Here is a 21,698-nt window from a genome sequence, read left to right as displayed (position 1 = left end):
TCCCCATGGTTAAATACTTGTTATGATGGAAAGATATTTACCTTTGAAGTTACCAGTCAAATTGATACTGACAGCTTAATAGAATAGATCTTTTGGCATGATGAGATGCAGGGCTGCCTTACATCGTTATGTGATAGAGGTTAATCTAGAGACTTTTTTGTGGGGGGAGGTTTAAAGATATAAACAGTCTCCCACAGAAGGTCATAGGAAACTTGTCATTTGAAACTCTGAAATGGGACTATCCAAACTATGAGAAAAATGGACTGAAGGACAAAAATCTCCATATTCATGGAACTATACCGAATGTTTAAAAGTGAACTTTTTGTTTCATTTCTGTGTTTCTGTTGTTCCAAATTTGTTCTATGTCTGCAATAAGAATTAGTTGTGTGTTGTTCAAGATAATATTCCTGTCAGAATGCATAAGGGCAATCATAAGGAATTTGTGTGGTAAACTATAGTAAATATGTAAATATGAAAGCTAGGTATATTAACAGTTCTGTGTTTTTTAAATGTGATTTGAAGAATGAATTTTCACTTAAAAAAAGTTGAAAATATAGTAGCTTCACAATTTATACTAAGCTGTGATCTCGAGGAGCACATTTTCAGTAACACAGCTGAGTCTGACCTAATAGTTTTTGCGTGCATATGTGTAAATGAAAGTACAAAGCGAATTAATCTATATGACTTGCATCCCTATCACAGCCTCCCCAAAATTAGATATGTAATTATCATTTGCTCAGACATATACTTCAGGTATTAATATGATCTGAATAAATATTCATACTAAATTTCTAGTTACTGTGCAATTTGGTTAAGGCTCAGAGTCCACACACGGTATAGTTATTCATGACAGTTTTTCTCTTAAAAGCACTATTACCAAAATCTTTTCTCAGTACAGTGTTTGGAAGTTGTTTGCATATTGGGTGGGTTTTTTGTCAGTAGGAGTACTGAAAACTGAAAAAGATGGAAACACAGATAGGTTCACTGTTACAAACAGTCCAGGCATAGACTTATTTATTTTGGCATATGTATACATTACTTAGGCTCTTATGTATATGGGATGCCTGGTGTGCACTTCTAGAGAGCCACTTACAGGCTTTCATAAATTATTCCTTCTGCTTTTGTGAGAAGGCACTGCAAAACTAAACTATGTGCATGAATTTTCATTTTATTATTATTTTAAAATGGACAGCATTCTGGCACTCTTTCCTCTTACCTAGCCTCTTTTTGGGGTCTTCATACGGCTTCTTCATGTTTGCTCAAAAGTGAAGAAGATTGAATATGGAAATCTAATGTTTGGAAGTCAAAAGCTGTTGCTGCAGTTTTTAGGTGGTCCTCTTTTTTTTTTCTCTTTTTTTTTTTTTTTTTTTATATACACAAGCAAATGTAGCACCCATGAGACCAATTCTGAAAGTCAGAAGCCTTTTATTAGGGTGACTGCTTCTTACAGAGATGATTTTATATTCATGGCTTTTTAATTCTTTACACCAAAGACTTTCTCACAAACTTACTGCATCTGTATCTATGCATCAGAGGAGCAATCTTTCATTCTGCTCAAAGTCCAGTATGCTACTACGTGAAAGAAATGTCTGCATGCACTGTGACAGTCCGTTGTGTCTGCTGACTTTTTAGTATAGGGACATTTTTGTCCTCCTGTTCTCCAAATAATAAGAAATCTATCATTAGATGCCAAAATCTCCTGTAAATCAACAGCAGTCAAGACTTAATGGATAGAAATACAGTGGAAGGCATGGGATATACATACAGAGTACCTTCAATGGACATGTTCCAGAGTTCCTGCAATAAGTAGTTCTTGCAGTCAGTTTTGTCTAATTAGTGATCTTGTGAAGGATCTTTTAATCCTTTTCAAGTTTTTTTGTATAATAGTAATGGCTTGTTAAACATTTAAATAAGTTTTCTAAGAGCTTAAAAGTGCATTCTCCTTTCAGTACATGTTGCAGTTTTTAAACACAGCAATAGGCTGAGTCCTTGCAGTGCAGGCAAAATATAATTTACACTTAATTTGTGAGAGTGAAACTAGTATCTGTCTTAACACTCAAATAAATTATCAAAGAATTTTCCTCTTTAAAGTCTGCTATGCAGTATATTACAAATAAAACTAAATTCACTCTGCCCCAAATTATTTACATTTTTAATTACTTAAAATTTTTGCATGTAATGAAAACCAAGAGGTAAAGAAGAAAGATGACAGAACATGAAATGAGTTTTGTAGAAGACTCTTCAGCTTAAGAAATGGTATTGAGGAAGGGTAACATAGAAATACACAAAATAATAAGGGCATGGAGAAGATTGATACAGAATGGCTAGTCACTGCCTTGTGAAAGAAGTAGGGGTAGCCAACTGAAATTAGCAACAAGCATGTTTAAAATATCTAGAAACATTTTTCACAGCCAGCTAATGAAGTTGTGGGTGATCAGCAGAATGATGCAGGAGCTCAAAGAACTAAGTCTATATGAAAGGGACTAAACATTTTATGAGGTTAAGTTCATCAGCGACAATTAAATAGCATTGCCCAGAAGCAGTCTCTAGCTCAGGACATATATACATCACCGAATGTCAGGAACCAGGAGGGCCTATCTGTGGAAGGGTGGCTCAATTTTTGCTCCACGTGCTTAGGCCACTGTGAGACACCAGGCAAATGGACTTTTTATGGTATTTCTTAATGTATTTTTTGCTAAATTACTTTTTTGTTTATAACCATGAAAAAATAATAGAATGTAAGGTTTTTATTTAATATCTAAACAGTCACTGTGCATCTGTGCCTAATCTGCTACATACTGCCTAGGAGAAATAAAAGTCAGGTTCTTACCTTCATGCCGTCATTGACATGCTTTGCAAAACATAGTAAAGTAATGGCTGGTAATTGTTCCATGTTGTGAACCGAATTGTTTACACCGTTCAGAAAAACAGAACGGAAACTAGTTTCAAACACTTGATTTGGATGTGACTGAAACATGGAGAACTGAATTGAAAACTCTGTTCTGTCATTGTGAATAGTTTTGATTTTGATGTGTTGTGGAAGATTAAGGACACTTTTGTTCTTCAACAACAGAATTTTTTACTTAAAGCAGACTGAAACACCTTAAGGTTTTATGTATCTACACAACAGCCTTTTCCTTTATCTGGGCAAATCTCGTATAAATTAAGATGGTAAAAATTCATGCATTTCCATTTGGATTGCTATTCTGATAGAGGCCTGATGGATGTCTTCCAAAAGTCGCCTTTAATGCTAACTGGTAATACAATAATCTTCAGTTCAAGTGTTAAGAAGCTAGAATGTATCAGTTCTCAGGGTCACAGGAGCCATTCTGGCTGTCACCTCTGCAAGTCCATGCATTTCAATCTCAATTGAGTACCAAGAAGAGACCATTTCATATGGCTGAGAAGTATACCTGATATGTTACTGAAGATATTGCAAATAGCACAGATTAATCTTGGCTCTTAGGCAAAGTGCGCAGGAAGGTCCTCAAGATGGACAAGATACATATAGATCAATTGAAAGTAACACTGTCGCAAGTCATTATTTTCATTAAGAGGGAGTGAGTTTCATCAGAGTAGTTGCCTTGATACCAGATGTGGATCTTGCTAGTATAATTAAAGTTAAAATGAAGAAATAGTTCTTCTCAGAAAAAGATAAATTCAAAAGCACATAGATTGCTCATTTTATTATCATTCAGGACTGAAACTGGCTGAGAGATGGTTCCTGACTTTATATTAAGCCTTAAGGCAAACTGATGATTGTAAATTTAAAAAGTATTGCATTCAGATGGTTAAGTGGGACATGTAATACTCTGAGAGTTTTGAAATGCATAACTGAAAATTGATAATTAGAGAAAAAAATAAAAGCACATTTTAATGGGAGAAACGTGCACTTCCTGTTACCTCTGTAACACACCTACAAATACTGACTAAAAATGTAGTGATCCATCTCTCTTACATCCATTCAGAACTCTTGCAGCCTACATTCATTTAGCAGGATCTAAAGTAATTTGTGAACTCTTATTAAAAAAATTGAAGAAAAAAGAAAAAAAAAAAGGAAAACCCCCAAAAAACTCACCACACAAACCTTACCTGCCTACCTTTATGGCAGAAGCTATGTCATATTAGGTAGTATTTTTCCCATGATTAAGAGTAGCTGGCATTTGATGCCCCAGAAAAGAAAGTGCCTTAAATCCTATTTTCTATATTTACATTCTTTTTAAATATATTTGCATGCTAATTTGTTCTATCTAAAACAGAGATAATGTAACTTCTGTGTAGCACTTGAAGTTGAGCATATCACACTCATCTCTTAGTCTGCTTTTGGGCTTTCCGGAGAGATGGAGGGAATAGGAATTCAATGTGGGTAAAGAAACTGGTTTTAACTATTTTCAGAGCATGACTATGCACTTGAGCCCTGGGGATTTTAAACTTCTGTGTGTGTGGCTGATCCTGCACATACTGTTTGTGATGAAGTGTAAAACAGAGAAGTGTCATGCCTGCAATGTCTTTCCCTGCTTTTTCTCCTTTACGTGTCATAGAATCATAGAATGGTTTGGGTTGGAAGGGACCTCAAAGATCATCTAGTTAGAACCGCCCTGCTGTGGTTCTAACTAGACCACGTTGCCCAAAGCCCCATCCAACCTGGTCTTAAACACTTCCAGGGATGGGGCATCCACAGCCTCTCTGGGTAAGTTGTTCTAGTACCTCACCACCCTCACAGTAAAGAATGTCTTCCTAACATCTAATCTAAATCAACCCTCCTTCAGCTTAAACCCATTACCCCTTGTCCTGTCACTACACTCCCTGATAAACAGTCCTTCACCATCTTTCCTGTAGGCCCCTTCAGGTACTGGAAGGCCGCAATTAGATCTCCCCGGAGCCGCCTTTTCTCCAGGCTGAACAACCCCAACACTCTCAGCCTGTCCTCATAGGAGAGGTGCTCCAGCCCTCTGATCAGCTTCGTGGCCCTCCTCTGGACTCTGTCCAACAGCTCCGTGTCTTTCCTGTACTGGGGCCCCCAGAGCTGGACGCAGTACTCCAGGTGGGGTCTCACAAGAGCGGAGTAGAGGGGCAGGATCACCTCCCTTGACCTGCTGGTCACACCTCTTTTGATGCAGCCCAGGACACGGTTGGCTTTCTGGGCTGCAAGCGCACACTGCCGGCTCATGTTCAGCTTCTCATCAATCAACACCCCCAAGTCCTTCTCCTCAGGGCTGCTTTCCATCCATTCCTCGCCCAGCCTATAGTCGTGCTTGGGATTGCGCCGACCCACGTGCAGGACCTTGCACTTGGCCTTGTTGAACTTCACGCGGTTCACACGGGCCCACCTCTCCAGCCTGTCAAGGTCCCTCTGGATGGCATCCCTTCCCTCCATTGTGTCAACCACACCACACAGCTTGGTGTCGTCAGCAAACTTGCTGAGGGTGCACTCGATCCCACTGTCCATGTCGCTGACAAAGATGTTAAACAGTGCCGGTCCCAGTACCGACCCCTGAGGAACACCACTCGTCAGTGTTCTCCACTTGGACATTGAGCCGTTGATCACAACTCTTTGAATGTGACCATCTAGCCAATCCTTATCCACTGAGTGGTCCATCCATTGACTCCATGTCTCTCCAATTTAGAGACAAGGATGTCGTGTGGGACAGTGTCAAATGTACAAGTCCAGGTAGATGACGTCAGTTGCCCTTCCCTTATCCACCAATGCTGTAACCCCATCATAGAAGGCCACCAAGTTTGTCAGGCACGATTTGCCCTTAGTGAAGCCATGTTGGCTGTCACCAATCACCTCCTTCTTTTTCATGTGCCTGAGCACAGTCTCCAGGAGGGTCTGCTCCATAATCTTGCCAGGCACAGAGGTGAGACTGACCGGCCTGTAGTTCCCCACGTCTTCCTTTATACCCTTCCTAAAAATGGGGGTTATGTTCCCCCTCTTCCAGTCGGCGGGAACTTCACCGGACTACCAGGACTTGTCAAATATGATGGAGAGTGGCCTGGCCACTTCATCCACCAGTTCCCTCAAGACCCGCGGATGCAACTCATCAGGTCCCATGGACTTGTGCACCTTCAGGTTCCTTAGATGGTCTTGAACCTGATCTTCTCCTACAGTGGGCGGTTCTGCATTCTCCCAGTCCCTGCCTTTGCCTTCTGTGACCTGGGCAGTGTGGCTCAAGCATTTGCCAGTGAAGACTGAGGCAAAGAAGTCATTGCGTACCTCAGCCTTCTCCATATCCTGGGTAACCGGGTCACCTATTTCATTCCGGAGGGGACCCACATTTTCCCTCGTCCTCCTTTTACCACTGACATACCTATAGAAGCTTTTCTTGTTGCCCTTGATGTCCCTGGCCAGATTTAACTCTATGAGGGCTTTGGCTTTCCTAACCTGCTCCCTGGCTGCTCGGACAGTTTCTCTGTATTTCTCCCAGGCTACCTGCCCTTGCTTCCACCCTCTGTAGGCTTCCTTTTTTTGTTTGACTTTGCCCAGGAGCTCCTTGTCCATCCATTGGGGCCTCTTGGTGTTTTTGCTTGACTTCCTCTTTGTGGGGATGCCATCAAAGTCATGTCACTGTGTCATCAGTGAGGTCCCATGTATCTCTTCTCCTCATGTTGCAGCAGGAAGATTATTAAGCAGAAGTATGTAGAACTTCTAAACTCCTGAGCCCACTCAGTGGTACAGTGAGATTCTTCTTAGTCATCTGCCTATGTGTGGGATTTAAGTAATAACTGTCCCAAATTGCAAAAGATGTAGTCTACCATAGAAGTGAATTCAAAGAGTGTTCTGGGTACTGTGAATGTTTCAATAACAACAAATGGCTACAGCTGTGATTTTCATGTATGTATTTGAATTCTGATTAAGTTGTGTTGGTTTTGAATATTAATGCTCGTCTGTATATTGTTAAACACAGGGCAATGTCCATAAGATCTTGGAAAAATGCAATTTACCACTTACTGGGAAACAATGTGTAAACCGCATCATTACAGAAAAGGTAAAGTACTTTTCTTGAATCCTTGTCAATACTTTCCTCCTCTGTCCCTAAGAAGGGACACTCAGTGAAAGTAGTAAAGCTTAGTAAAAATGAAGAATATATTTGGTATCTGTTACCAATAAAGGGCAAAGATCCATTTGGAGTTCAATTCCATAGGTCTGGGGGCTCATATTGTTGTTTTTAAAGCTTTCACCATTGGCATTTAGCATACTGGACCATGTTCTTCAGGACAAAGATGCCACACATGAGAAGTATGCAAAGTGTGTATCTCCTTATTTTCCCCAAAGTATTCCTGAAAATTTGCCATGTGAGATGCAAATCCTCAAATACAGCTGTAATCACAGCTCTTTTTTTTTTTTTCCAGCAGAGCAACAACTGTGTAGCACGTACATGTCAGACCATTGGCATCTTGCTTGGTGTGTACTACAGTCTCTTTCAGAGAAACACAACCTGTAGCTGTATCACAGCTTTAATTCTTTCGTCCTTACTTCATGCCAATTTACTCTCCAGTGCAAGTACATGTATCTGATATTGCTGAAGCTCAAAGTACATTAGTGGATCTTTTCAGCAAAGGATAAGTGACTTAAGGTTTTTGCTGTGATTATACTCCTTTTATTATCAGTGTTTACATTTTTAAGGGCTTAGAGTAGTCCCTCTGCGAGCCATCTATGATACTAAGTAGAATGCATCAAAGGTGTTGATGTAGAATTTGCTTCCTCCCAGTGATATATTGCTACTGTAATTTAAATTTTTTTTTTCTCCACAAAGCTAGGGAAAATAAATGCAAACGTGGAAGTTTTTCCAGTCTTCTACTAACTAGCCACATACAAATGTAAGGTACAAAAAAGTGAGAGTGAACAAGGACTGACAGAAAATAAAAAACAAGCAGAAGTTTCTGTAAGAGTCACCACTCATCCGATCTGGTTGCTTTATTAGGAGATGACACAAATGTACAACAGTACTTAGATAGTGTTGCAAATTCTGTTTCCACACTACCTTCCCAGTGTGTATGTTCCTTATGCACAGCTTATCTTTTAAGACTTGGAGGAACTATTGTTTTTCAGTCCCATAATTCAGTCTTGTGCTCAAAGGACAGTGGAACTGTAGTACACTTCTGCGATGAGCTTAAGACTTTGCTTTCATTTCAAGTTCAATCTTCACCACTCAGCTACTGGCTTTTTCTTTTTTTTTTTTTTTAAGGAAAATTACTATAGACCTTATGGTTTCCCTGGCAACTAGCTTGCAACCTGTATATCTCCCTCTGGTAGGCACCATTAAAGTGCGTATTATTTTACAGGTGGTTTTTTTATTTAATGCACTTGTGAGCCTTGGAAGTGGAAAGCATATCTTATGAAGATATTAGAAAGAACAGCCTTTGCTTCTTCAGCTACTTCTGCCCAGGCTTTCTATTATAAATACAACAAGAAATCTAGTCTTTCATTGCTAGCTTCTGTCAATACTAAAATTTGCACTGGGTATGCAATAGCTGTTGGAGAAGCTTATAATCTGGCAAAGGTGATCAACCACTCTGTAGCTCTCTACTAGCCTTAAAAAGAAACCGAAGAATGAGGGAGACACTGTCTTTTCCTGTTTTCCTTCATGATCTCTTGATGAGCATTTTCTTGCAGCAAAGAACGTCTCAACCCTTCGTTTGGACTCACCAGACTGGAGCAGGAGGCATGGTCCTCATTTCATGCAATGAAGAACAGTTGCACATTCTTCCCACAGAACTAACACATCTCATATTTTATATTGTTTCAGGTACAAATAAATGTAACAGAAATCTTTATTGGTCTGTCAGAAAAGTGAAAAGCAAAACCAATTGGTAATAGCATCTTTTCTTACTGAGGGAACGCTACCTACTTCAGCACACCGTTTTGTACTATATTACTACTTACATCCTCATTTTTTCTTTTGATAATAAAAAATTAACTGTGTGCTATTTGAACCTGACAGGCTGTGTTTGATGTGGACAAGAAGAAGGGGTTGACCCTTGTGGAAATCTGGGAAGGACTGACAGTGGATGATATCAGGAAAAGCACTGGCTGTGACTTCACAGTAAGTCATTTTACAAACAAGTATAGTTAGACTGGTGTCAGAACAAGTATTGTCCACAAATACTCATCACATGAAGACTTGTAGATGCAGTAAGTTTCCTCCATATAGGTGAGGGCTGGGTAGATGACCTGTGGGATTTACAATAAAAGTAAGATAATTTAGGGCTTATCTAGTATGATTATATTGGAAGAATTAGAAGCTGGGAAAAACAGAAGAAATGGAGAAATGACTAAGAGTAAAAGCACGATGTGGAAAGAGAACTTTTATGATGCTTTGAAGAGGGGAGCTGATTCATATCTGAGAGGTAGATGAATATTTATTTTTCCACTGTATAAGTTGGTTTACCTAACTCTCTGTTGCTAAGTTTTCATGCTATCTTTAGGTGGGTTTGTGAGTCTTCTCAACAGGTGTCCACTCTGTGTTACTATTGCTGATCAATTAAGCGCTCTACTGTTGATATCTTTGCTTTTTTTCTCCCATTGCCTTGTACGAATGAAACTTAGGCTCTGAATTAATCCAGAGAGCCACTGCATTTTGACCTTCACATTCATTCTTAAGTATCCCTTAATGTTAACACAAAACTGGCTTATTAATGGAAGGCTGTAGCACACTAGATTGTAACTGATTGTGTATGGGTGGTTGATAACATACAATTTCTTCCTTGCCTTCTCCTATATGCACATTATGAATTTTTTTCTTCTGTGTTCTCAAGTCTTTTGGGGCAGGTCAGCCCTCCTTTGGCAAGGACAGCAAGTATAAGAGTGTACAAATTGGACTGTAAATATAGTTGGGGAGAATTATTTGGTAATGAAGTGCAGTAGTCTTCCTCTTTGCAGAGTTTCATGTCAAGGCTAGGGCCTGTCATTGAAAGATTGCAGAGCAGTTAGTATGTGAAAGTTTGTTATTAAGGCTTAGAGCATAGTATTGGCAGTAAATTAAACTTCCTGAGCAATGAGCCTGTGGAATTTCATTCATTTCCTGTGTCCATAAGAGAGCATTTCTGATAACTAAATATGATAGTGTATGTTTTTCTTCTGAAGTTTTAAATGAAGAGCTGTTCACTTCTGAAAATACATTTTTTATCTGAGAAACGTTGTTCAGTTAAAGACGAGTGACCCGCAACTGCAGAGTGCAGGAAACTGCTACAAAATCACTTCACTCCATTATTTATTTTCCATGTAACATTTTATGGAAGTTATTATTATTTTTTAATTTGCAGTGGAAGCAAGCTTCCATATTCAGCAATTCTATGTGCAAAAGAAATTATTCATTCAACTTCTGACTCTGATTTAGGAAAAAATGATCAGTGTTTTACGACTTCTGTGTTGGGACTTCTTTTTCTTTGGCTGATCAGCCTATCAAACAGCTAGCATCCAAAATTAAAACCTAAAAATGACCTCTTAGGTTTGTACCTGTTGCAGTCAGTTTGGTTTGTTCTTGCGTATTTAATTTGGTAATTAACTTAATGATGAATTTGAAGGTGCTGTGTTTAGTAAGCATTTAAATAGACTGAAACTATGGGAAAGGACTTCTTTTGTCAGAAGACAGCAGTCCTTATGTGTTCCAAACCTGCTTGTTTGGAAGGAGTTGGTTTCTTTTTGGTTCAGGTGACCTATATATATATACACATTTAATTGAGCTTGTGTGACCCAAAGTAAAGTCCTGCAGCCTACGCTCAAGGCAATGAAAGCAGAAGCAACCAAAAAATTCAGAGAAAAAAGTGATAAGCTTAAAATGATGGGCTATGAGATCAATCTTTGCTTCAGCACAGTGGGTATGATAGGGCAAGACTATTAGTACCAAAGAAAAGATTAGCACCACCTCCTGTCCCTTAGTGCTTTCCTGTAAATGTTACAAAGGAGTACTATAAATTTTGAATCTGTAGGATAGCCTGAAGTTAGCAATTGATGAGAGTTATTGCTACAATCCACTGTCTACGTCCCTGGGATCTGTCTTACTGGGATCAGGAAGGGACACTTCACAAGCACCACTTCCTAGTTCTCCTGAAGGCAAACTCCAGGGCAGTCTGCTTTGTACAGCTGCTATGGTCATGCATGAAATCATGAGCTCCACTAAAGGAGCTGTGGGCGCCATGAAAAATGTAGATGCTGCTTGGTTTATGCACTTTCATATACTTGAAAGCATGTGGCTTGCATAAATGCTTGCAAAGCAATGCTTGCTTGCAAAGCATGTACCTCTGCTAAGGTATGTGTGGGGGTCAGCATTACCTACTGATTGGTACTTCCAAAAGGGCCTGAAAGAGCACTAGCTCTTCCTTCTTCCTTTCTTCCCCCCCCCCCCCCCCGCCCTGTAAAGAGTGTTTCCAGGCCACAGAGACTCAGTCCTCCTCTCACTGAAATCCTTACCAAAACTTCTGCTGACATCTGTGAGAGCGGGACTCGGTCACTGTTCAGTAATATTGGACCCTTGATGGTCTGATTTTCATATTCAGTGAACACCTACAGCTTCTTCACTTAGTTTTGGAGTTCAGAAAATAGAGATTTGAGCATTGTGATAGGCATTAGTTTAGAAAGCAGCATCCTCAGTCCTTTTTTCCACATTCCACATCTGCCTCAGGCTTCCTTGCAAGAGTAGCAGTTGTGCTTGTGATTATTTATGTTCACTGAATGAGACATCTTGTTTATATCGGTGACAGGAACTTTAGTGTGATACTGTATTGCTACAGTAAAAGCAGGTTTTTTGGATCGTATGTTTTGCTAGTTTGAAACAGAACTAATGGGTGGAAAATGAGGAGTCGACCCTTTTCTAGCAGCTTTGTTCAGTGGATGCGGTGAATGATCTGAACTAAACCAAACATCTCTCTAGGTTCATTACAAATGAGATTTTAAGAGATAGCTGTATCTTTATATATAACTATCTCTCCCCATGCAGACTACTTCTTTTTGGAGCGGAGAACTTTACAGCCTATATGGCTTTCCTTGAGACACATTTGGCTATACAGTCCCATATTCACAGCCTGCTTACTTATTTGGAAAACCATCTCCTAAAGGACATTTGCAACAACAAAATGTGAAAGAAAACGTGATTTAGAGTCAACAACCTTCATTACAGCATGGCATCATATAAAAAATAAACAATTTACTCTCAATTTTACTGTGCTGTGAAGACAAAGTGTTGGCTTATCTTGCATGCTTAAATCAGTTTTGCTGTAGGCTAGCATATAGATCACCTTGGCAGGTAATCTGTTTGGGCTTGTACTGGCTTATACCATTGATGAGACCATGAGAGAACAGACTGAGAACCGTATTTTGCAGATGTATTTCATTATAAAAATAATCAGGATAAGTCTGCCTGGGTAAAAATTCCCCATCCACCTCTCCTTTTTTTTTTTTTTCTTAACGCAAAAGCTCAGTTTTACCAAATGATCTTAAAAGGTAACATGGGGTTTAGGAAAAGCGTCTGCCAAGGAAACATTACGTAGTTGAATAGCAATTGACTAGTGTATGTTTAAGAAGAAATTGACTGTCCAACTTCAAGCAAGTGAGTACAGAATAATAGAGGAGATGATTTGATTTTCTGAAAGTACGTTTTCCTCTGAGGAAACAGGCTGCTGCAGGCTTGAGTCCATTTTTAAATGGCTGTTGTGGTTTTTCCTAATCAATCACCTCTGTTGCAAAAGTCACATTAGGAACAGATTTTTATATAAAAGGTGATGCTGGAATTGTGGTTTGCATTTATCTTCAATTTCAAATAATTAGGAGTTAATAAAGGATAAGCAACTCTTATAATTTTAGCAAATATCCTAACACTGATCTTTTTTTTAATTATTATTATTTTGGAGGGACTGTTTTTACATATTTGAACAATAACTTGCTTTTGCACACCTGGTAAGGTCATTAGATGTTATTAGGACTCAGCATCATTCAGAATCAGGCCTTGAAAGAACTGCTTGCTATGAAGAAACATAATGAAATAAGCATAGGGCTGTTTGTGTAGCTGAAAAGGGTAGTTTGCTTGAATTGCCGGGAGTCCCTGAGGCCGTGTGTCCTCTTACCAGTTCAGAGGCTGCGTTCAGGACTGCCCAGGCGATCTCCTCCCAGTACACCTACCTGTTCAACGTTAGCAAAGTATTTTGAGGCTTCCAAGATAAGCTGTTCTTCCCCTAAGTGAAATAATATTAAGAATGTGTTGCTTAAGAGGTACTGCAAGAAAGTAGCAACTCTGCAGCTGTGTGCTGTAAAATGGTCTTGACTGAGCACGTTCAGCCCTTATCAAGTGCTGTGCTCTTAGCGTAGGGTGTTACCAAATTGACTGACTCTACTTGGATTTAAAGCAGTGGACCCAGGGGGCTTTCTGCATTTCAGACTTGATTACTCCTTGTTTTCCAAGCACAAACCATCCCTTTTGTTACATTAGCGTTTTTCTGCTTATTTAATCACATTTTATTTAGAGCAAACCGTTGTATTTGGGTCCAATTCTGAGTGGAGCTGGGCTCTCACCACCTCTGTTATCTTCAGGCATTGTGGCACTTCAGCACTCATCGGATCTGACCCTTTCTGAAGCGGATAGTGGTACACACACGTGACAGCTGTTAGCATCAGATGTGCAGACATTTACATTTAACTTAATATGCTCATTCAAACGTGAAACATTTGAGGTTTTAAAGGCACCAGAATTTACAGTAGCAGAAAAACAATAATCTTCTCCAGTAATTGTTTGTTAACAATATTTGCAGAATACAGATTTAAATGGTATGGTCTTCATCCTCCAGTTTTTGCCTTTACTTCAGTACTTTACATCCCTGGGTGAGGCCCAGATTAAGTGAGGCACATAGGCACTTGGAATCAGAAATGTTGAAACATTTCTGGAACTAGTCCAGGAACATCGATGGGTTGAGGGAGTTTCTCCAGCTCATCTACACTTGTACCTATTACATCTATTTATTATCCTAGTTCACACGCAGCTTTGAAAAATCAAACAGTTTCCATCCACTGAAAACATTTCATTAGCATTTGATACAGTAAACACATTCTTCATGAACTAAGCTTAGGAACTGGTTTTTACCCTGAACAAGTGAGATCACATGAGTTACTTTTGATCTTTATCCTGGGGCACCTATTTAAATAGGACTGGGAACAGGAGCAATTTAAAGAGGCTTGGATCTTCTGTGGAGCGCTTTTCCTCAGGGTATTTTTGTAGACCTGCAGTCAAGGTTCAACCAAATGTTAACCATTGCTACTCTTCAAAGTCTTCTCTGTATTGTTCCTGTTTACACTTTTTTTCCCCACCTAGTTTCCTATTTATAGACTTACTATGTTTTATTTTTGGTCTGCTGGATATCTTGTAATACCACTAATTGATTTTTATGAGTACATGGAATTAAAACAATATAATACCTAAGTGTGTCCTCACACAGAAATGAATGTGAATGGAAAAAGGCATATTAAAAAAAATAAAAATAGAAATGTTAAACTATATCATCATCAAACAAATCAAATGAATGTGATGGAAGTAGGCAAATTTTTAAAAAATAGGTAAAATTAGAAGTATTGAATATATCATCACCAAACAAATAATCAAATGAAATGTATACATATAGTATAGGTACAGTATGTGTATAATAGCCATATGCATTTGATTGTATATCCCCTGCTAATATGCATGTTCCAGAGCTCAGTTGACTACTTCTGCACAAATCCAGCATTGACAGACAGCATCCTATCTCCTGGTGGGTGGGGAGGAAAAGCAGAATGAATTGGTCTGTTGAACAAGAAGGGAAATCATCAGTTTAAGATTCCTTGGCATGTTTGTTCTAATATTGCAGTGGCGATTCAATCATGTATTGAATGTAGTCTGTTTTGGTGCCTTTGCATCATTCAATGTATTGATACCTGGATATTGATAAGTGGATTAGAAGGTGATGGCTGAAGCTATTGCCCATCTGCAGCTCGCTCTCCTGTTGCTGTTCGTGGCAAGTGTAGTCCCACTGTACACAAACTGAGACCATTTATGGGCCAATGCGTTAACTAAGCCATGGCCCATTTTTGAGTTATGTTTATACACCATTCTGTACGCTGTTTAACTGAGGAGCTGCTTCACCTGAGTTCAGCTATCCCTTCTGCTGGCACTGGAAGCCATCCGAGAAGACCATGTAGTTAGCAGGGACAAGTACAGGTTCAGCTGTCCAAGTTTAATCTGCTTGCATTCTTAAATCAGTAACTCAACTCAAAATAAATGCGGTTTAGAGGCTGGCTACTAGCACCACACATATCTTGTATTTCTGCATCAGAAGATTTAGTTGTGGGAGTGTTTATCTCTGAAATACTGCAAACATATCAGTTTAAATAAATACAGTGTTTCTAGTCTTCAGTGGTATATAGTTGATAGAGGTGGAAGTGAACAGTGGGTTGTACTGCTATATCTGTATGCCAACTGCTGTGTTTTTTCCCTCCTTTTTGCTAGGTTTCGCCAAAACTAATACCAATGAGGCAGATTTAAACATGAAATACAGACTGGGCTCAACTTGCCAGAAGGCTTGTTTCCAAATGGGAGCTCAGTGAAGAGAAATGGATGACTGTTTTGCAATTTTACTGGGTTTTTTTTTTTTTTTTAAGGGCTTTGTAAGTAGTTTCCAGATAGTTAAACTCAGGCTGTGACTATCAGCCTAAACTGTATTTTACTTTCATAATGTTACCAATTTTAATGGAACGGTGAATATATTCCCTAAATTTTTAATAATATACTGAAATGCTAATGAACATTTGTCCAAAAAATGCCTTGTAGTCTCTCTACCAAATACTACATTTTTACACAGGTTCAGAAAATGACCACACAAAACTTATCATTGCCTCTGCTTTTCCTGATGTCGTTAAACTTACAAGTCACTCCATTGGTCTGGAACGACAGCACTTGCCACGTCCATTCTCCTGTAAAGGTGTGGGGTTTTTTTCTGGAGGAGTGGTCTATAGCAAATGTACACAGCTGTAGAGAGACATCAGGAGTATGGACTTCCCTTTTCCTGAAACTTTTGATGAATCTGTGACAAAACTGTTTATACTGGTGGAAATAACTGGGACCTTAGCCCTGAATGTATCTGCAGTTTCCACAGTGTGTGTCTGTTGGCATTAAGAAGCCCACACCTGCCAAAGTCCAACTCTCACCCCTTCTGTTTAAATCATGCAAACTAGAATGGGGCTAGTATGAAGAAGATTAAAAAGTCTCTGTCCCCATGCAGACAACTGGTAGCTGCACAGCTGTTCCAGGTGAACTGCTTTTACTCACCTGATATAATTCTTCTTCGCAGCCCCAATTCAAAGGCAAATGAAGATTGTTTCTGGAGTGAGGTCTGTCCTTCCAGTGTTACATAGAGAAACAGGGGAAGAGAATGCTGTGGGCACTTGGAAGATTCTTCTGATGGGAATACAGTTGTTTAAGGGTAAAAGCAGTAAGTTTGCATCGCTTGCCAATCAAGGCATCGGCAAAAACTAGAGTTTGGAATCCAAACTCATGATAACTAGAATGAAAGCCATGAGACAATCAAAATGAAAAGTCATTCTCTCATACTGGCTCCGCTATTTGATAAAGATCTTTCCTTCCCTGTTATTAATTACAAAATCACTGTTATTTTTGCAAATAGGTAATATGACAGCATTGGATCTCACATTCCAAATCAGCACAATATGTCTTTATTATACAGAACTGACTGGAAATCCTCATTTACTAAAATACGGTGTTTTCTCCAAGTATAATGGTTTCTGTCATTCATATAAATAGGAACATGTAAAACATTTCAGTTAAAATAATTCCTGACATAATGTTTGACATCAGGACTGGAGCAGATTAAGTGACTGAAAAACATGTAAAATATGCCTATCACACATGTGATAAGCATTGTTGGGATATGATGTAGAAGAGCATTCTAATACCAGACGGATGAGATATTTACCAAAGTCAGTGTGTGTTGTGGGAGATGTAACACATTTCTAGGAGATCAGATAGGAAAATCCTGCAATATTTAGCTCTTGTACTAGCCTTTGTACTGCATTTTTCCATTCTAAAATAAGAAATGCACCTCTTTCATGGGACAGTTATAAAATTTGTCTTGATCTACACATGGGTTCTATAGCAGTAAAACTGTTCTGGTTAGATTATTTTGTTTAGTTGCACTTACTTTAAACAAATCTTTGATAATCTCTTGCCAATACCGGAACAGGTTATCCTTCCCACAAAGGAATAAAGCACCTTTGTAAGCACTGTTATGCTAGTTTAAAAGTACTCCCATAATACTAAGTTGTATGACTTGAACTCATGGGTGCTGATGGGTGGTAGGCTGTTGTATAGCCTGGATGTGTAGGCAAGACCTGATGCTGAGCCCATGGGGAAGAAACATGTTGTACAAAGACTAGTGCTAATTTCATGATTAAACATATACAAGTGATTTGGTTGATAGGTAATTTGGATGCAAGACTCAAAACTAAATCGATCAAAGTGTTCCAGAATATATTAACCCAGGATTAGCACAAGTTAGTTTTCACCTAGCTTTAGTTTTCAGCTGTTTTCTCTATTTAGGTGTATTCCTTATGTTATTCACACCCTCCAAGCAAATTACTTTCTTAAAGTTTGGCCATTTCTATTGCTGTGAAGATGGAATGAAGTTCTGCTTATAGAGATTTTGCAGATTAAAAGTCTGTATAACAAAAGTTGATTCTGCTTTAGCTCAGTATGAAATAGTTTTGGATTTGGATGCAGCAGTCCAGAGGCCTCTTCCTCAATCCATAAAGACACTTCAGTGACAGCTCTGACCCTTGTGGTGCTGTACACAGCAAGAGGTGCCTATCTTTGCCTTCAGGGCCAGGTGAAGGGCTACTCTAAGGGGATGGGTCTGATCCCTGAAGGTGTCTTGTTTGTCATCACTCAGAACTCTCATAGAGAGTACCCAGAATGAATGCTAGTTTTAGGGGAGGAGTATAAAAGCTATTATAGAGGGGAAGTGAGTTACTATTAACTTATCCAGAGGAAAAAAAAATATATATTTAAGTAGCTGGGGAAGTCTTAAAGACATCTATAAATGAAATGTTGATCTATTGCAATTACCTATGTTATATTAGTTGTAGGACTGATTAGTTAATTACAGCAAGCATTTATCGACACATACAAAGTACAGAAGTGTCTGAGGGCAGCATCAGGTATGTGCTGCTTGTGCCATAGAACTATGCTTTGCTGGCATACGCACAGAAGCCATTGTTGTCATAAATATATGGCTATAAAAAGACTAATAACCAGATAATGTCCGGGAGTTCAGCACCTTGGTTTCTGAAGCAAAGAGTTAGGAGCCAAGAACTCCTGACTTTCAGCTTTTCCAGTTCTCTACTTACTGCCTTGAGAAATGTTATCTGTGCTCTCTGCCTTGTCTCCTGTTGCTGGAAAAGGGGATGTTTTTCTTCCTACCTCACAGGGATGTTGTGAGGGAATAACCAGCTAACGTCTGTGCAACAGGTTAATTTTTCTCTTCAGCTTGGAGATCACACTTGATCAAGAGTGTGGAAGAGTACTTGAAAACTGTCATATGTGCTAGATATTTGAATTCTGTGTCTTCTCTTATTTGTATCAGTGTTAATGCAAGAGAGCAAAAGTTGATACCGTGCTGAAAACTGGGGAAGAAAGGAGAACAGGCTCTCTCTGTATAGAACAGTGGTGCAAATACATGTATGTATGTATGTCACACTTGAAATTTTTTATCTTGAGGACAGTAGTGGTAGAATATTGGTATTGTTGTGAAAACATCATGTGTCCGCACCTAATTGCAACAAGCTGTGACTCCACTTTTTAAATTGATTTGTGAAGTAGGATTAGAAATTAAAGCACTCCTAAGTATTTCTGTGGACGCAAGTGTGGTTCATAGGTAAGGTATACTCTGAGCAGTAGTGCAATGATCATTACTACAGAAATATGAGAGCTTCTTGTTCCTCTTTGGTCGTTGATGGTATGCATGAAGGTTTATTGTGACATCACTGAGATCATCCTCTGCTTGACAGCACTTCACAAGACAAGGATAGTTGAGACTCTTTGTCCTGAAGAAGATGATGATTCTACTATATTATCACATTGGACTTATTTCACTTTATATTTTATTGACTTTTGTCCTTGGAAAAGCAAAAAAAATGAAAAATGTAGTTGTACTGTAAGCTCTGCAAACTAAACATCAAAGTCCTTCTATGTATTTGCAAAACAATCAATAAAACAAAGTTTAAAAATCTCAAGTTTCATCTATTGTTTCTGTTTTTCATGATGTTCTGTCCTGCCATTAGGAACAGTAAAAGGTTAGCTTGTGTTCACATCAGCATGTCACACCTCAGCACACTCCAAAACCTCAAGGTCTTGGCTGAAGGTGGAGACATTTGATAAACAGAAATAATGAAGCTTGAAACTCAGCTAACAGCTGGATTCTCCATGTTCTCTCTTCTCACTGATGTCTCTGTTGGGTCAATCTCAAATGTAATTGTCACATTCATTTTCGTAATTACTTGTTTTTCAATCAAGTCAAATGATGGACTACATATGTAGTCCTTAGAGAAGTGATTTTTTACCTTTTGATTAAAACTGCTGTAGAAATGATAGCATTTGAGATGTTAATCATTGATGTTAGTGTGTGGCTGCACTCTGAAAATAGTACTAGATAACAGATGAAGACAAATTCCATTAACCACCTGGTAAATGATAAAGTAGATGATTGCAAAGTTATGAAAATGCTTTTCCATGGATAGTGGGGTCATCCTTGCATACATGTCATAAGGTCATGTGTAAATATGTTGTATCATTTTATCTTCAGTATCATTGGAAAGCAGGTTGATAAATGTGAAAAAAAAAATGTTGAGGCTCAGAAAAAAACTTGGCAATTCGCTCTGAAATGAAACTTCAGTAATTTATAGGCATGGTCAAAATCCAGCTGTCTGTCACCCCTGTGAAAGGAGGTACAGGGTAAGTGCCCAAACCACTGAGATAATACACCAGTCTTGCAGTGCTAAAATCCACTCATACAAATGTAGAAGGTAAAGTTTTCCTCTGACAAGAGGAGAAAGTTGCTTACAGGTGTATCTGAGCAATTTTGTGACATCTTGTATATCTGCAGTTGTTGCCTGTTTTACAAGATCCCGTCATTTCTTTGATGCACTGCAGTATTCTGAGCCCCTCTTCTGCCTGTACCCATCTGCTCCTGCCGACGGGGCCTTAGCTCTGAATGTGCCTACACCGCGGTGTGCGTGGTACGTTTTAATGGAACCACTTCAGGGACACCTTGGCAGGGTGAGGGGGGGACAAGAGAAATTCCTTTACCTAGCATCAGATTTTGAGGCTCCAGCAAAGGTAAATGTAGCTATTGTGTTTGTGTTGCAAAACTTGCTGTGCCTGGTTTACATATTTATGTACATACTTAGAAGAAGTGAGATCATGGAAGAAGTTCTTGCCTTCAAGGCCAACGGGTTCTCCATCTGCCTCCCTTGGTACTTAGATTTTATCTATTGTGTTTTATTATTGCAGTGGCTTGCAAAAGCAAGTAGCACATCATTACTTATTTGTGGGAGCAGTAGAGTCTAAAACTAGAATTTCTATTTCTATGCTCTTAAAGCTGTCCCCTGAGCACGCAATCCAGAGAAAAACTGTTAGATTTGTGTAAAGCTGTGACAGATGCTTAGACTGCAGCTGCTGCAATGCTTTCAGGCACCAGCACTGCTGCTGTTGCACGGGGTGAGAAGTGCTGCCTTCGGTGCAGTGCACTTCATCACGTTTGTCTCAAACCTGTGCCTGCATGAGATTCACGAGCTGGCGTGCACCTGCCTGACTGCTGAAGCATCTCACCAAATGTGTAGGTTTGTGCAGTTTTCACCACAGAAGTGGCACAGCCCCAGCTCCTTTAAAACAGCAACGGCGCTTCTCTCCCTGTGTGAACTGAGCAAGGAGTGTGTGAAGGTTTGGTTCCTAACTCTGTCCAGGAGGGTTGAAAGCGCATCTTGCTTGTCCCAGGAGAGCACCTAACCCACCACGCTGCACGGTGAGCTGGAAAAGGCTGCTGCTTTGGGGGAAACCGGCTGGTTTTGCGGAAAGGCTTGTGAGGGCTACAAAGCTGTCAATAGAGAAGTAAAGAAGGACCAGGAGATGGCCATCTAGCATGTAAGTCATTTGCCCAGCAGTGGCAAGGCCTGAGTTAGCTTTGAAGAGGGGTTTTTGGTTTATTAACATGGGCTTTAAACTGTGTGAGCAACTCACTTCCCCCTCCTTTCTGGCTCCCCTGCGTGTAGGCACCTACCTGCGTTAAGCCAGGTGTTTCAGGGCAAGCGCAGAACATAAATATGAAGGGCACCTACAGAACGGGCAGGTCAAGCAGTGTGCTGCTCTGGCACCTCAGCAGGGTACAGAGCGGGATTTTCCCTTTTAAGGTCAGGTTGCCTAAATGAATCAAATTCTCTTGTAGGTGTCTATATGTCAATTATTTTTTGAAAAAGCTCCTAAATATTCCCTTTGGTTCTGTCAGCTGGAAAGTACATAATACAAACATGTTACAAGAAGCACAAGCACTGCAGCCAGGAGGAGAAGTATTTTGCATAAACTGAGCAAAAGCAATGTAAAAAGCAAACTTTTATGTTACCCCCCAAAAATAAAGGCAAGCCACAGAAGCAGCACTTTGGTACCACCTAC

At 39.5% G+C, this 21,698-nt stretch overlaps 1 protein-coding gene across 1 annotated transcript in view; it reads left to right on the top strand.

Moving 5' to 3' along the window:
* OXCT1 (3-oxoacid CoA-transferase 1) overlaps positions 1-19,267 on the top strand; it is a 90,371-nt gene extending 71,104 nt beyond the window's left edge. Inside the window, exons 15-17 of the mRNA XM_054810405.1 lie at positions 6,909-6,989; positions 8,946-9,047; positions 15,471-19,267. Of these exons, the coding sequence (XP_054666380.1) occupies positions 6,909-6,989; positions 8,946-9,047; positions 15,471-15,506 (219 nt within the window). The 3' untranslated portion in view covers positions 15,507-19,267. The remainder of the gene's footprint in view (positions 1-6,908; positions 6,990-8,945; positions 9,048-15,470) is intronic.
* Positions 19,268-21,698: the final 2,431 nt, after the last annotated feature.

Source organism: Grus americana, chromosome Z (assembly GCF_028858705.1).
Source record: "Grus americana isolate bGruAme1 chromosome Z, bGruAme1.mat, whole genome shotgun sequence".
Taxonomy (NCBI): domain Eukaryota; kingdom Metazoa; phylum Chordata; class Aves; order Gruiformes; family Gruidae; genus Grus; species Grus americana.
This window is presented reverse-complemented; position numbering and strand designations above follow the sequence as displayed.